General features: G+C 32.6%; 2 protein-coding genes across 2 annotated transcripts in view; one reads left to right on the forward strand and one right to left on the reverse strand.

Annotated features, from left to right (window-relative positions):
* The window catches only part of LOC103863213, a 743758-nt gene that overhangs the window by 593950 nt on the left and 132941 nt on the right, over nt 1-16867 (forward strand). The gene's annotated exons all lie outside the window — the stretch shown is intronic.
* Nucleotides 797-11349, reverse strand: LOC103863364 (putative serine/threonine-protein kinase receptor). Its single transcript, XM_033290618.1, has 7 exons — nt 10076-11349; nt 2833-2964; nt 2588-2736; nt 2034-2244; nt 1698-1935; nt 1455-1605; nt 797-1380 (listed from the first exon to the last, which is right to left on the reverse strand). Exons 1-7 carry the CDS (start codon nt 11286-11288, stop codon nt 1003-1005), a joined length of 2472 nt encoding a protein of 823 aa, XP_033146509.1. The 5' UTR covers nt 11289-11349; the 3' UTR covers nt 797-1002.

Below are 16867 nucleotides of genomic sequence, written 5' to 3' on the forward strand. Positions count from 1 at the left end.
GACGTGAATTTGAATTACGAACATACTTATGGCATTCATGGCAGACCTTCTCAATACATCCTCACCATATTATTTTCTTATATTTTGTTTCTTTCATATATTATTACTCTATTACTTATCCTATGTTTTATTTTATATTTATAATTTATTTATGAAAACAATAATTATATTGCCACTATCGCCAATGTTTTGTTTAACTTTACTTCATAATTTATTTTATATAAGCTTTTTTTACTCCTAGAAATTCACTTCTAGGACATATACTTCAAAGTAACAAAACAAATATACAAGTTTAAAAAACAAACTGAAGCTTAATTTATATAGACATACACAATTTCGTGAAATCTTTTACTATATAAAATATAATATTTCTTTCTATGATTTTTATTTTTCTAATACCTATATATTTAAAGTGATAAACTATAAGTCTCTTAACTCCGCGCAGGGCGCGGGTTATCACCTAGTTAGCTCATTATTAGACGAGGAAGTGGAAACTTCCATTGTAAAACTTACCAATAATATTACCGTACACAGTGCCGGTCCTAGGATTATATAGGCCGGAAGCAAATTAATTTTTTGGGCCTGTAAATTGGCTCATTTAAAAGAAATAAGGAAATAAAAATAATTAAGTGTTGAGGAAGAATCGAAGACATAACCTCTCCCGTGTGTGGCAGCAACTTTGACCAACTAACCTAGTGGACAATCCTGGAATATGTGGCTGAATATTTATTAATTATTAGGTGGCCGGAAGCGTATGCTTCCTTGGCTTACCTTCAAGGCCGGCTCTGACCGTACAGAACTTCACTCAAATAGACAAGTCAGATCCGTATCCAACAAAATACATACATGATGTTTATTGATATAAGGAAAAGTAAAACATTTCAACTTTAGCTAGGTTCTATAGTTGACTGATATTTGCTGGTTGGCCGTATGGTCGACGTAGACGTAGAACCGATCTCAAAAGTACTGTTCGTAGTGTCATAGTTAAAATAAACGGGAGGTTTAGGCCGAGGAAGCTCTGTTGAACTTTCTTACATTACCACAAGGGAGGACATTGTAGGTATGTCTCGTGGAATATTCTGTACGCACAAGGGAGGACATTGTTGTCGACATAGATGTAGAACCGATCTCAAAAGTACTGTATGTAGTGTCACTGTTAAAATAAACGGGAGGTTTAGGACGAGGAAGTTCGGTTGAACTTTCAAACATTACCACAAGGGAGGACATTGTAGGTCTGTCTTGTGGAATATTTTGAATGCATAACAGACCAATTTGGGTATATCGAACGATCTGAATCATTGTTAACGGTGAAGATGATGAATCCATAATGGATGGATCAACTACCTCAAGCAAGCTTTCTTCTTCCCAGTTCCTCCACATCTGCTTATAAAATGGTTTTTAGTAATGTTACTTGGGAAAGAAACATAAATGAAACCAATGATAGAATTACTTACGCATGTGAGGAGACTAGTCTCTCCCTTAGAGTTGGTGAACTTATAGTTCGCCTTGCCGCTTATTATTTCAAGAATCACAACTCCAAAACTAAAGACATCAGTTTTTTTTGTGAATATCTTGTCAGACCAGCACTCGGGAGCTATGTATCCCCTGAGTAAACCGAAAAATAAGATGATCAGTTATTGAAAGAGTTTTTATCCACTTGTTGAGAAATGAATGTACAATTATGTTGAAAAACTTACCGGGTTCCAGCTACCTTATTCGTGTTGGTTTGGATATGGTCTCTACTAACTAGTCGAGAAATCCCAAAATCCGATATTTTGGGATTCATATCTTTATCAAGCAAGATGTTGCTTACTTTCAAATCTCGGTGGATGATCGTTACACATGAATCGTGGTGGAGATACGTCATTCCTCTTGCGATTCCTTTAATTATTTTATGTCTTATTTTCCAACTTAGCTTAGAGCTTTCGGTACTTCCTACAAATTGAACACATATTCGACTGAATTAGCTTCGGTCTGACCTCTAGACAGAAGAAGTTTTACCAAAACAAAAATTGAAAGAAAAATATACCAACCAAAGATATACAAATCAAGGCTTCGATTTGCGTGGTACTCGAACACCAATATGTGCTCGTCACTGTGGAAACAATACCCAAGTAGACTAATAACATTGAAGTGCTGAAGTTCTGAAATTAAATTCACCTCGTTCAAGAACTGAGAGGTTCCCGAATCTGACATTCTGGTCAGTCTCTTCACAGCGATATCTGTCCCCTCAACTAATTTTCCCTGCACACTCCAAAAAGTACAACATATTGTATTAGATTATGCATGATAAAAAGACACATGACCGAAACTATTGTGTAATTTCTTTTTCTGAACCATAAATTCGGAGCCAAAGTTTGGTGTACCAAGATTGAAACCATAAACTAAGGTAACTGAAGGAAACAACGATATAACTACCACCGCACTACTGGAGAACACACAATAAACGGAAATTACTATTGTGTATTTTTTGATATTTCACATGGGCTTATAAACCCCAACATATTTTAGGTAGATAAATTGTTTTTATAGCTAATAAGAACCAACACGTTAACAAATTTTATTATTTGTTATAATATAGTTGTACCTTGTAAACTGTACCAAATCCACCTTTGCCAAGTATGTTTGAATCACAAAAGTCGTTTGTTGCTTCAGCTATAGTTAGAAACTCTATCCGTTGAACTCGAGCTGCCACAACCTCGTACGAGTCAGTTCTATCTCCGTCGATTAGCAAATCTGTGTTTCTCAGTAAGACAAAACAAAACAAAAACTGGGTAGAACATCAAGAAATTGAATCAGATCAGATAATGAAATAAAGAAAGAAATTGTTACCAGTTGCTCCTGATGGCTTCTGCATTATCTTCCAGCACCACCATAAGATGGTGAAAGCCAGAACACTGCAGATGGCTCCTCCGCCACCAATTATAACCCTTTTGATTGTTCCACTAAACCTTCTAGTTTTGCCTAAAAAAAAACAGAATCAGTATTATTAATTCAGGATCATTCTTATTATCTGCCCTTAGTGTACCCTAGAATATTAAATCTATTGCCACTAGACCTACTTTTAAAAAACTGATTTTTTTTATATAAATGTATCTATTTATTTTAAAACTCTTACCACACCATATTTTCTCGACCAAAAACATTTATCACATTCTCTTTCTAAGCATTTTTTATTTTCATCAATTAATTTATCACTAACAAACAAAAATTATGACCACAACAATTTTTAGTTCCAGAACAATGTACATGATGATGATCAAACCAAACTGGAATTTTATAAACACGATGAAGAAAGTTTTATGATTATAATTTTCTGCATTTCCTACATTTCTTTTTTTTTTTTGTAACACCTGCATTTCTTACATTTCAAATCTCATTTTTAATTGATATTTCTCTGATATTTTGTTCCAAAATAGAATTTGTTGTATTTCATTTTGAAATTGATTTGTATAATTATCGATGCAGATTAACTGCAAAATTTAAGGTTTATACTCTCAGTATAGATGAACAGCAGGATGTTAGTCTTAAACGCGATAAATGATGAATTGGATTCAGATATTTTAATCATCTAACCTGGGTTTAAGAATGATGAATGACTTTTCAGAAGCCCTTTTTAACAACCAGAAGCCCATTTAACTAATCCACTTAAATTGGATTCAGATAATATAAATTCAGTTCAATAAAAGTAAAATTATCTACTTTATTAAAATGGAGTCTTATTTGAATTCTACCATGACATGTTTTTAATTTTGGGCCTATTAAATATGTTGTGACTAAATATAAAAATATAGACTTTATTAAATTCACTTTCATCTATCACCGTTAGGAGGAGGTTTAATACACATTCACCTAATTATTTGATTAAACATTTTACTAAACTTAAAAGTCTACACAAGTTCATATGTCATCGTTAAAAGCTTTGAACGAAAAAGTCATCAACAGTGAAAATCAAAAGCAATTCTCGAGTCGAGATGGATTTAGTCTTAAGATTTTCAATCTAAACAGGAAGTAGGGTTTTTAATCTGGATGTGGGAATATCGATTGGTAACGTTTTCATTGATGGTTCATTATAAATTTTTAGTGCTTGGTCAAGTTTGTATATGTTCTTTTGGGTGGCTTGATGGGTTTATTTTCGTGAAATTTAAAAGCTTTAGGCACGTGAAAACGTGGTGCGTGCTGGTGGTGGGTGTAGGATGAGTCGGAGAGACCTTCAACTTCTGGTTCTAGCTCCTCATCATCCAACGTTCTAGATTAGTACTTTAATAGCTTATGTGTCTCTTCTACGTTATTCTTTGTCAAGGATTGAGTTTTCTTTTTCAAGTTTAAACACAACATCAAATAAAAGACATGGGCTTCAGATGAATTTAAAGTTTATGATAATTTATAGCTGGTAACAACAACCATGTGTTATTGGTTAGTGCTTACTATATATCCAGTGAGAACTCGGTACCAATAATTCAAAAATAGCCAATTAGTTTTTAGTTTATGTTTAATTTGTCATCTTGCTGTAGAGATAGCTTTAGACTATGGCTGTTGCGAAACTAAATGAACTACTGACCTTGGAATATTTATTTGGGATTTGTAGAAGAGACGGCATATACCAACAGGCAACAGCATCTTTAAATACCCAACCCACAATATTTTCTACACTGAACATATTATAAATAAGATTTGTATTGTTAAACAGATTTTTAGTTCAACGTTTTCAGGAATATTTTTATTTTATTCAATTTCCTGTTTTTGCTATTTTTATATGTAGAATATATTAATTACATTCCAACTTTCCCGAAACAGTTTAAGAAAGTTGTTCACTATTTATTCACTTAATTAAGTTTTTAAATAACTAAACTAAAAATAAAATGTCTAACATTGTTATTTGATCCAAACCAAAAACCAAAATAACTAAATTCAAACCATATTCAAATTCAAAAATAACTGAACGATTACTATATTTCTTGAACCAAATACCACATCCGAACCGGAACCAAACAAAAAAAAAATCTGGAAACGAACCCAAACTTATAAAATTTTATTAAATCATAATTTTTAATTTAAAAACATAAATTATAAATATAAATAATCTCGCGCATCCGCGCGGGTCAAATTCTAGTTTGTATAAAAATAAAGTACAAACCATGAAAACTTATAATTTTTAGAACTACAAATTATTTAATGTATAAGAAAAAGGTTTCCAAAACTAAAATAATTTCGCATTAGATTATAAAGTTTTTGACTTAATGTAAAATAAAGTTTACTTAAAGTATAACTTTAAAAATATTTTAATCGATTTGTTGACAAATGAATAGTCATAATTGTTAAAAATTATTATGCAGTGATTTAGTTAAGATTTGACATAGGTATTCACTCGGGTATGGTTAGTTTTTTTGTTATCATTTTCTTAGGTTTTGAAAAAAAGTCGCATCAATACTATTAAAATGGAAGGAGTCTTAAAAAATCTACCTATAAAAGTTGTTTGGACTCTTTTATTTAACTCATTATTTTTTGGTATTACCTTAAATTTAGACTAACAATATGTTATCATATATTTCTCTAACAATAATTTATTCAATTCCTTTATTTATTCAAATATCACTCTTAAATCTTAATCATTACTATTACTATATTTACTACTAGGGTCGGCCCGCCCTGCGGGCGGGAAGTTATAATAAAAGTTATTTTGTATTAATTTATGAAGTATTTAAAAATTATTATAGATTTAAAAATATTATAAACAAACAAATAATGAAAGAATTATGAGATCATAATATTAGCATTATAGTAAATGCTATAGTATTTATATTTATTTTATAATACCATTATATTTTTAATAGCATTATATTTTTAATATTTATTTTAGTTTCAGATGTTTAGTTTTATAATATATACTATCATTATTTATTATTATATAAATGTGCACATTACAATACATCTTTTATATATATATATATGTTGAAGAAAATGACATAAAAGAATTATTATAAAAAGAGTTATTTTTTTATGTGACGAACATAAATCTGCTAATATGTTTTATCCTATAAAATAGTTACCCTCATATTTTGTGAGATTAATTGTAGTTTTTATGTTTTGGGATGGCAACGATAGTTTGTATGTTTTTAAAATAAATCTTGTTATATAACTTTAATGGTTATCTTGATAGAAACAACCAAATATAAATATGAGTAAGTTTGGAGATGAGTTTGTTTGATGTTTTATGTAGTATTGATTTAAGAGGGATGCTACATCAGGCGTAGGATATTGGTTTATATTGTGTTACAATAATTTGAGCACCGGGGATGCGCGTGATTTATATTTTTTTGTGTATGTGTCAATAATTTATTGTACACACTATCGTATTGTTTCATTTTTGTGGTTTGTGTCACAAGTTATATTCGATTAATATCGCCAAGTGTTTGCCCATAATTTATAATACTTCCACTAATTTAAGTTGTTTTGATAATTCATAGATTCTCCCTAGCCAACTGGTACGGGGTTGCTAGCTATATTGGCTAAATATTGGCCCATAATGTCTTGTTATATTATATTTATTTAATTATTATAACGTTTGATTTTATTTATTTATGTAATATATTCTGTTTGTATATACAGAGAAACAGAGATTCAGTATGAGAATTGATAAGTTTGTAATATTTCAGTTTTGACTGAGATTTTTATAGAGGAATTAACCAAATAAATGAGTTAACTAATGGTGAAGTGTGAGATAAGGCTGGTGGACACAGCTCCCTGCCAGAGCTTTGAGGTTGTGAGCTTTATAAGTTCTCTTCTTAAAATCTTGCCAGAGGGATTCTTGGGGATCGAAGACAAAACCGTGACTGACCTTACATATCCTCTTGTATGGAGATACCTACGTAATCCAAACAAAACTCAGAATAAATATAAGGAACCACGGCTGGATTAGTTACAAAACATGGTCTGCATGGTTGAAAACACCTGCTTTGCGACTAAGATCATGATTTCACTTTCGGATAAGTTGATTCCAGTTGTTCTGATGATATATGCCATTGGATATTGCCCAGCTTTCTTGTCAGGATACTTCAAAAACAATAAGATAGAAAAGTAAGAGCTAAAGCCTCAAAAAAGGTCATTAAAGAGAAGAATTTAGTGATGGGTCATGTTTAAAAGCAAGTTCTCACGGTATTACTGCTGCATCAGCAATCTCTGGATGAGCTAGCAACACTGCTTCTAACCAAATTTATAAGTTTTAAAACATTAAGAAGATCAAACACAAGTTGATTATATGTAATTTTTTTTGTTTCTTACCTGATATCCGTTGCATTTGATTAGCTCCTTTAATCTACCAACAGCAAAGACAAAACCCTCACTGTTAATGTAACACACATCTCCGGTCTTCAACCATCCTTCTGAATCAATAGTAGAAGCAGTAGCTTTCTACGTTTTTGAAATAACCTTTAAAAGCAACTCAACACAGTTTCATACCAACACCAAACACAAAAGAATTGCGTGTTAAAGAAGAAGCAAACACCTTTCATCACAGTAGGACTCCGGAACCTGAGTTCGCCAGTTTGATCAAACCCCAAGACACGACCCGTATCCTGATCCACAATCTTAGCCTCCACATTTGGAGAAAGCAAACCAGATGATATGTACCTCTCAGTCTCCTCTTCAGTAAACATAGAAACAACGATAGCCATAGCCTTGTAAAACTTTTAAATTATTGTCTCTCAACGAAAAGTTTTAATTGATTTCACTCATAGAACATTACTGTATTTCTCATAAAAACGGATCGAATCACTGAACCGTATCAACAGAGGAGAGTCTAAAAGTCTAAATTCTGATTACACCTAATTTTAAGCCTTGATCTTCATCGTTTTGAGTTCATCACCCTGCCTAACATTCCTAGCCTCCCAGAAACGAAGCAACATCACCTCAATCGTGTAGGAACATCAGCCGGGCTTCAAATCGGAAAAGAAAACTTGAGAGCTAGCCATTTTCCAGAAAATAAAGGGATATCTATGTTTGAATAGGTCGTCAGGATAATTTCGAGAGAACATGGATCTAACCTTTTTATACTGAGATTTCTCCACCGCCTTGCAAGAGCGAAACATACAATAAATGGAGATCGTGGATGATGAAATCAAGGACGACTTTAAGAAGATGAATGCGTAACCGGTGAAAATCAAGCTCTGAGGAAGAAGATGAATCGAAACAGTTGGAGCTTCGTGGCCATGGTGAAGAAGAACAGGAAACAGAAAACGATACGTTTCAAGTTGTCTTAACCTATTTTCAAGTTGGGCTTTTTCAAAACTGCATTCTAAAATCCGTGTTAACACAAAGTCCATGAGGAATAAATGAAACGGTGAGTTTCACAACCCTTGGACACGTGGCAGTCTGTCAGGGAGTGAGTTTCCACGTGGACACCCCAGGAGTGAACCAAACATATTTATATATATATAGATTTTGACTTTTAATCATAAAAACATTGAAACTAATGTTTTATATTATCACTTTTATCATATAATATATGATTTAAAGCAAGAGAAGTTACATGATATATATGTGTACATTCTAACTTCCTCTTTCCTTTATAATAACATAATCATATCATATATAAACTTTCCTACTAAAATTTCATATTATATACTAAACTTTTAACCCTCTATAGTTTGATAGATATTTTCATATTTAAAAATGAGTTTTCTAAAAATATTTCATCAACCATGTTTTTGTACAATAACATTAAAAATCTATATCAAAAGGTTGTTGGACCCGAGATAGACGTAATAGGTCCACATCTGTTCGGGTATTTAGGATCCTAAGAAAATTCGAAATATCAAAAAAATCTGAAAAATATCTGAAACACGAAAAGTACTTGAAACTCCAAACAAATACCCAAAAAAATTCAAATACCTAAAAATTCAAAATCTTATTAAAAATCTGTCACTAAACTGAAAATACCCAAAAAAAAATTTTAATTTGAAAATTTACCTGAAATCAAAACTATAATCATAAACCAAAAACCTAAAAAAAATATCCATAATGCTGGAAACATATTCGAAATATCCAAATATACCTAATAAACACAACATATTTATGATTGGGTCAAGGGTAGTACCCGGACACAAACAAAGACATGCGGGTCCAAAAAAAAACCCCAATTCTTAACTTCTCTTGACCTGAACTAAAACTATATTTCTGGGTCGGTTCGGTTTGTTTTTTTGATCCGGATATAATTCTCATGCCTAAAACAAATTTACGTAAAAGTGTACATATAAAATATCAAATAAACTAATTCATAGATTATATAACTGTTAGAAATTATATTTTCGATATAATAAAACTTTGTATTATAATATAATCCAAAAAATCCGCGCTTTCCAAGCGCGGGTCAAAATCTAGTTCTTGTATTATAAAAACTGGATCATGTTTTCATGGATCCTGGTGAATATAGTTTTAATGAAAAAAGCAAAATTTTCCGAATACTTATTTGGTTTTGGTGCGGAGCGGGTTCATTATCAATTTCGGATATGGCAATTAAGTTCTATTCAAAGATATATAATCTAAGTCTAATTGGTTCGAGACCCCGACTTTTGAGTCGGTTCCATGTCAGTTTTTCTATGCGGACATTATTAACTAATTACATTAATAACAACAATGCTGATAAATACAAAAATTTATATCCTAATTTTACTGAACTTGATTACATGTTTTAAAATTTCATCTCCTATATTTGCATATCATTCTAAAATCTGATTACATATTTCATAATTAGAAGAAAAAAAATTGACTAAAAAATCTGTTAGTGTTTGGATTCGAACCTGATATAGAAACTAAATACACCTGACTCATTAACCACTCGCCCATTCGTATTTTTTTAATAATTAGAATTATTTCAATTCAAACATTAAACATATAATAATTTGCATAAATTATGTTTCTTTTGTAACATTTAAAAATATATACAAAATTGAAAGTATAAATTTATATCAAATATATTTAGTTTGTTCCGATAATAAATTTGCGCTTTCAAAATACTAGTATAATATTAAAACTACTCTTATTTTGAGTTTACTCTATGAAGAGATAAAAAATTTACCGAGATAACTAGTAGCCACTTTGATGTATAATTGTTGACCACTTTGCAGTGTTCGTAAATCAACTAGATCAGAACTGTAAAGGAAGCAATCCAACTCCACATTAGCAAACCCCGTACAGCTGCAATCTTCTATACACCTTTGTCTACATTCCTTTGGACCAATGCTCCTCTCCAAACCCGCGTCCTTTGTATCTGGCAACTTGACATTCTTCAGAACTTGAAACCCATTGCCAGTACAGTTCAACCGACTTATTCTCTGGCATCCTTCTGTCATGTTTCTTAACCACCATCCCCGCCAGTTTCTTGGCTTAAAGCCTTTGAAACACGTACAGCCGGCAAACACGTGAACGTCCACCTTCTCAAGGCTGCAGACGCTGTTAGAACCACAAATCTTGCCGTAAAGATCGCATCTATCTCTGGGCCCACGCCATAGCAAGGTCTTTTCACGTGTAGTTGGAGACCACGAAAACTGCTGTAATAATCCGTCATATGTAACTTGCAGTAGTAGCAAGTAGTATCCATTGCCAAGTGCATAAGGTGTCTTTAAACCGAAACTTCTTCTGTAAACCGGTGATGATTTCGCGTCCAACAAAAACATCTCCTGATTTTTGCTCAGCAATGCATACGAATAAATTCCGGTAGAAGGGTTGTTGTTGCTTATCCACGAAGTAAGGCTTCTGTTGACGCCTTTAGCCAAATCAGACCCAGGGAGTAGTGTGTCGGTCGGGTAATCGAAACTTTCCCAAAGAAACGAATCCCCCCTGTTGTCGTCTGAGTATCTCAACACGAAGTTTCCGTTAGATAGAAGCTCTGCTACCACCGAAGATGTTTTAGGAGGAGAAGGGACTACCGCATTCGAAGAGGACCATATAATGTTTCCAGATTGATTGACAATGACGAGGTTGGACTTGTATATTTTTAAGGCTCCCTTGGAATCATACAAGGGGCTCTCTCGATTAGCTACCCAAAGAGGATTCATCTTCGAACTAGCTTTGTAGAACCACAAGCCTAGGTACCAACGCTCGCCATCTTCTTTAGTATTAGACCCGGCGAGTTTGAAGAAACCGAGCTCGAAAACGTTACCGGGAGAAATCATTGTGCGATTGCTTGAGATCGAGAGAATTTGGTTAGCTGTCAAAGTGTTTGACGACCATACAAATGGCACGAGAATCAAAACAATATAGTATGAAATAAAGGTCTGATGATTTGCCATTTCTTTGAGAGAAACTTGCGATTCAAGCAAAACTATTCTCCGCTCTCTCTTTTTATTTTTTTATATACAAAAGATAACAAGTTAAACTCATTACATGTGCGTTTTAGGCTTGCATTTACTGACAACAGCGACGAATTGAACACAATCGATTTGTTAACTAACTGTGTTCGGCAACCTAAAATCCTTGAATTATTTTTAAGACAAGACTGACTACTACTCTAAGGGAACAAGTAGGCATGGGCCTATAAACCGGGAACCGAATAATAATAATAATAAACCTGAACGAACTTAAGGTCACAAATTACCGAGTGGTTCATCTATTTAAAAAAAAAAAAAAAGCAAACCAGTTATCCAAAATTTTTAAAAACAATTTACATACTTAAAAAAATTAATTATATTTAGTTTTAAAATTACTTATAAACAGATATACCCAAAATACTTGGATATCTTTTTATCTGAAATATTAAAATTATTTTACATATCTGAAAGAAACTAATTACTTCAGAACATTTAAATTTATCCTATTACCCGATATATAATCTGAAAAATGAAAAGATCCAATTTATTATCCAAAATTAATTAAAAATTGGAACCGAATCAGAGCCAAATTGAGACCAAAAAGTTTATCCGATATTCGTTAGTCCCCATAATAGTTATCCTAACCGAATAAACCAAAATAACTGAACCGAATTGAATCAAATTTCATAAATAACTAATCGGTTTCTACATCTATAGAACCGAAAAACCAAAAATCAAAAGAACCGAACTGGAACCAACCAAACACCCAAAACTAGGAACAAGGATTTTTGTGACAAAAACTTAAAAAGAACTATTTGAGAGAATTGCCTATATAAAAATGACTGGTGAATTCATATGCGTTAATATTTTTATATCTTATCATCGTAACAGTTTGATCGACCATTAGCATTATTAGTGATTTCATGTTCAAAAGTTAAGGTTTATGGAGTTGGTTAGTGTTTACTAGATAGTTGTTAGTATATAAATCAAATAGGGTGAGAAAAAAGATATAACATTTGAATTTAAAAAATTAAACAATTTATACGAGTAATTAATTGTTATTTTTATTTATTTTACCCAAAATTAATTTCAAAAATATAGAATTGTAATAAACTGTTTCAAAGATAATAATAACTCTAAAAATATATAAAATTATATAGTTACAAAATTATTTATTTTTAGAGTTTTTATTGGGATAGAACCGTGGATCACACAACTCTGTCAAGAAAAACATACGTTTGAAGTATTAAAACCGATAGCTTAAATATTGATAAAACAAATATGGTATATAGCATTCCACAGAAAGTCAAGAAGTTGTCAATACCTTTTCCTGGGTAAGTATTTCAGAGGTGAATCTCATAGTTTCAGATTTTATTTTAGAGTAAATTAGCTAAATATACTAACAAAGGTGGGATATCATTGAATGGGGGGAAAATGGTAATGTTGGGGGGAAAAAAATTGGAGGGATATAGGGTATGGAGTGTAAATAGGGGAAAAATGGTGTGTAGGGAGTACAATTTCTCTTTATTTTATTAGCTAAAGTTTACGGGTGAAAACAGAAAATATGAAAGCCCTAGATACATACAAAAGAGTTTTAGCCCACATATACGTTTTATTGGGCCAGAATGCGGATTTGACTAAATAGGTTTCCATAATCAAGTTACACGTGAGTAGTGAAACAATACGGTTAACAATCGGTGAGAGGCTCAGATCCTTAGAGACAAACGGTTCCAAACATTAGCTAGTGCAACAGTCGACTCCATTAGTGCAAACTGCTCTCCAATGCATTTCCTTGGCCCTCCACCAAATGGTAAAGATTGAAAGTCTGCTATGATCTGTTCTCACCATAACACCATCCCACAAAGGAGACAATAGTCTTGTTACAAAGCAGGAGAGAGCTAACTAAAAAATAATGAATTTAAGGGGAAGACTGGATTTGCAAGTTTTGGATGTTCACCTCGTTGGGGTAAAGTGCACCAGGGCTTCGAGATGGATCAAATCCAGCCCAGCCTTCAATACCATTGCTCTCCTTTGTTCTTAAGAACCTATCAGGCTCAAACTCTTGTGGGTTATCCCAAAAGTATGGAGATCTATGGAGATTTTACACCTGAATGTTTAATAACTGATAAAATTAAACAAAAGCAGGTTCCATTGAAGAATCATAAACTAATATAAAAAGATACTACGGAAATGAAGATATCGGTCCTTTTTGGAACTTTATGACCTTCCTCTTCACCTTTGTATCCTCCTGCATACGCAAGACATGGTCTAAGTCTTTCTCTAGTCATTTCTGTACGCAGACTGCATATAATCATAAATTCATAACAGAAGCTTCTTGTATTTTAATGAAAGCAACTTCATACATACCATTCAAGGTTTCTGGTTTAAGAGTGTGCCTGATGAGCAGAGGCGGCTGAGGATACAGACGAAGGGATTCTACACCAATGAGTCATATGTACCTGCAGAAGCATTGAGCAAAGCAGTCAATGATTGAAACAACTAGACCAAAAGAAAGATCTAAGAAGATAATTTATAAGTTAACGTACTCTAGCTTTTTCAATGATTCATTAGTAGGTGCACCTTCACCAAGCTTTCCTAATTTTTTCAGGATTCTGCAAGTTTAGAAGCAAAATACTAAATAACTGTACAATGAGATTTTAAGCAGTCATGGAAAAAATGGGAATATGACATTTAAGAGCATACTTGTGCAATAAGATTGATGTACAATAAGATATATAATCTTGCATACCGGTCATCAATTGATCAATATCAACACCGCGCATGTCGACCAAGAACCGTAAAAGACTTGCATCATATGAATCCAAGAAAACAAAATCAAAAGACTTTCATAACCTTTAGTAATGAATGCAAGAGATAAAAGATAGCAGAACCTTCTTGAGATTAGAGTAGTCACGTTGCTGGAGTTCTCTATATCTGTTTCCTGGGAAAAACAGAGATAACAAAGTCAGAAACTAAACAGTAGAATGAAGATAGCATCAAGTAGTGAAACACCTGTCTTGTCTCTTTTGCGTTTTGAATGACTCCATCAAGGCAATCGTTTATAATCTTGAGATCACTTTGGAATTTTCTTTGCCTTGGAACTTACCATCTGGCTGGAGGAAAGTTCCAATAAGTAGACCGATGATCTGCCTCGAAAAGAGTTCCATAAACCGCCTGCGATGTAAACAAAAACAAGTCAAGAAGGGACCGGACCAGCTTGCTAATAGACAATTCCAAGAAATTAAAAAAACCCTACATCTATAATGTTGCAGTATCACAATCACATCTACTAATCACTAATACACATTTATTTCAAATCTTGAGTAACCTTTAGGATAGATTCCAACATATATTCACCAAAAGAAAATCTTTCATTCACCTCTTAAACTAAAATTCACATCACTTTTTTTATGTTTTTTTCCATGGACATTAAACACGAAAAACAAAATAAAATTAATTAACAGAGTATATTAAACTTTGTACTGAAACTAACTCTAAAAGTGAAGATATTTGATATTGTTACCTTTGCATCTGGACTTAAGACGACATGAACTTAATGTAGATATAACCATAAACCCAGATTAGCAGACGAAATCACTGAGAACAATGAAAGCTCACTGCCAGATCGCTGACCACAGCAGCCATGACAGACACAAGGTTTGAGCCAATGCATCTCCAACTAAATGACGAACCGTAGCATCATCAGCAGAAAGCGCAGCTCCAATAGGAGTATTGATTTCTCATTCTCATCAACCGGTCCAATTTCCACGTGAACCTCTTTCTCATCCGCTGCACCAGTTTACATCTGACCATAGACCATAGACCATACAAAGAAAGATGGTAGACCCACGATAGAGAAGCTACATGGAGAAGCATGAAGATGATTGATCAAAACTTTGTATCGGATTATAACTGCTCAAATGGTTTGATTAAGGATTTTATAACCCAAGAGATTAGAATCTCTAAAGTCGTGTTTGCTTAAACTTTATTCAATTCCTTGGTAGATGTAACGGTGGATGATTGGCATTCTTTAACAGAAAATCAAGGTTTTAATGAGTAGGCAATAAGATTAAAGACCCATATGGAGGGTAGTTGCCGATAAGTCACATTTGGAATCTCTTTCTACGAAGAAGACGATGACTCATGATAACAAAAATATAGACACACTGCATTAACAATGATAAATATTTTCTCCTCTTTTTTTTTACAAAAACAACGATATTACTCTTTATATAATAAATATACAATTTTTTTTTAGAATTGACCTGGACATTAAATTGGATAACTTTTCAGGTCACCGGATTATTAGATGACTCCGGACGAACCACAAGTTAATTAGTTTTAATACATAGTTATGTATTACCTTTTTCATAATATGAAAATTAACATTTCTTTCAAAAATATTAAAAAATATTAAAAAATTAGTTTCTTTTTTTCATTTATTTTAATAAATAATTTAGACTACTATGCATGGCAACGGATTGTTCTCAATTAGTAAAGATAGTTTCAGAACCGGAAAAATGACCAGCATTTGACATTTACCTCGGTGACATTAAGCTTTTAAAAATAAGCTTCCTTAACTCAGAAATCGTTCATGTATCTCAGACGAAGAATCTAAAAGGGTGGATAGCTTAGCACGCAGTGCTAGGAAACAACCATCTTTCGCCGTTCACATAGATACAAAGTTACCGATTTGGTTTACAGAGTCAACATGAGTCTGTAAATGTTTGTTGTTCAAAAAAAAAAGACTACTGTCGATAGATAACAGGAAAAAAAAACTAATGCCAAATTTCATCAACTACCGGTTGAATTCTAAGTGTATATACATGTTTGGAATGCAAAAACAAACTTCAGATTTCTTTCTTGGCATCCGTTTTGTATAGTAAGTTATTAGTAATTGAATATAGTTTATACGATACCGAAAATAGATCAATTGATATTTGATACAAACAGTGAATAATGTAGAAAAATATAATAAATGTATAAATATAAAACATAGTATAAAAGAGAGAAAAAAATAATAAATGTATAAATATAAAACACAGTGAATAATGTAGAAAAAATAATAAATGTAAAAGAGTGAGCCAATCAAATTATAACGTTTTCACTTAAGTGTGTTGTCAAATAATAGTATGATGTAATATCTACTTGGTTTGTTTTTTTTTTTTTTGTTATCCTGTCAAGATGGTGGACATGCATATTGGTAAAAAAGCAATTGCAAAAGAAGGAAAAAAATTGTTTTATTAGTAGATGAGCCTCTTGCAAAATAATAAGGTGGCGTTTACAAAGGCAGCCACATTTAATGTGACCTAGAGTTTAACCCGCACGCATGTACATATATTTTTTATTTTATAAATATATAACTTTGATATTATCATAAAAAGTACAAATATATGATTTAAATTTAGTGTTATCTATACTATATTAAAAGGGTTATATGAGCATCTGTCCACATAGGACAATTAAATCAGCCAATCAGGTGGCTTCTTTACGACACGTCAGACACGGTTTGACCAAAGGCGATCCTCGACCCCTTTTCTTTTCGTCTTCTCCGTCATCTT

Source organism: Brassica rapa, chromosome A04, assembly GCF_000309985.2.
Source record: "Brassica rapa cultivar Chiifu-401-42 chromosome A04, CAAS_Brap_v3.01, whole genome shotgun sequence".
In the NCBI taxonomy this organism is placed as follows: domain Eukaryota; kingdom Viridiplantae; phylum Streptophyta; class Magnoliopsida; order Brassicales; family Brassicaceae; genus Brassica; species Brassica rapa.

What these genes read in the sequence shown, in the direction of transcription:
- LOC103863364 (XM_033290618.1), bottom strand. Translation starts at nt 11,288, where the DNA reads ATGGCAAATCATCAGACCTTTATTTCATACTATATTGTTTTGATTCTC. An exon ending in AGTGGCTACTAGTTATCTCG is followed by an intron (nt 2,965 to 10,075) that starts GTAAATTTTTTA and finishes GTTTTTTTTTAG; the next exon opens with GCAAAACTAGAAGGTTTAGT. An exon ending in CCTTGATTTGTATATCTTTG is followed by an intron (nt 1,936 to 2,033) that starts GTTGGTATATTT and finishes TTCAATTTGTAG; the next exon opens with GAAGTACCGAAAGCTCTAAG.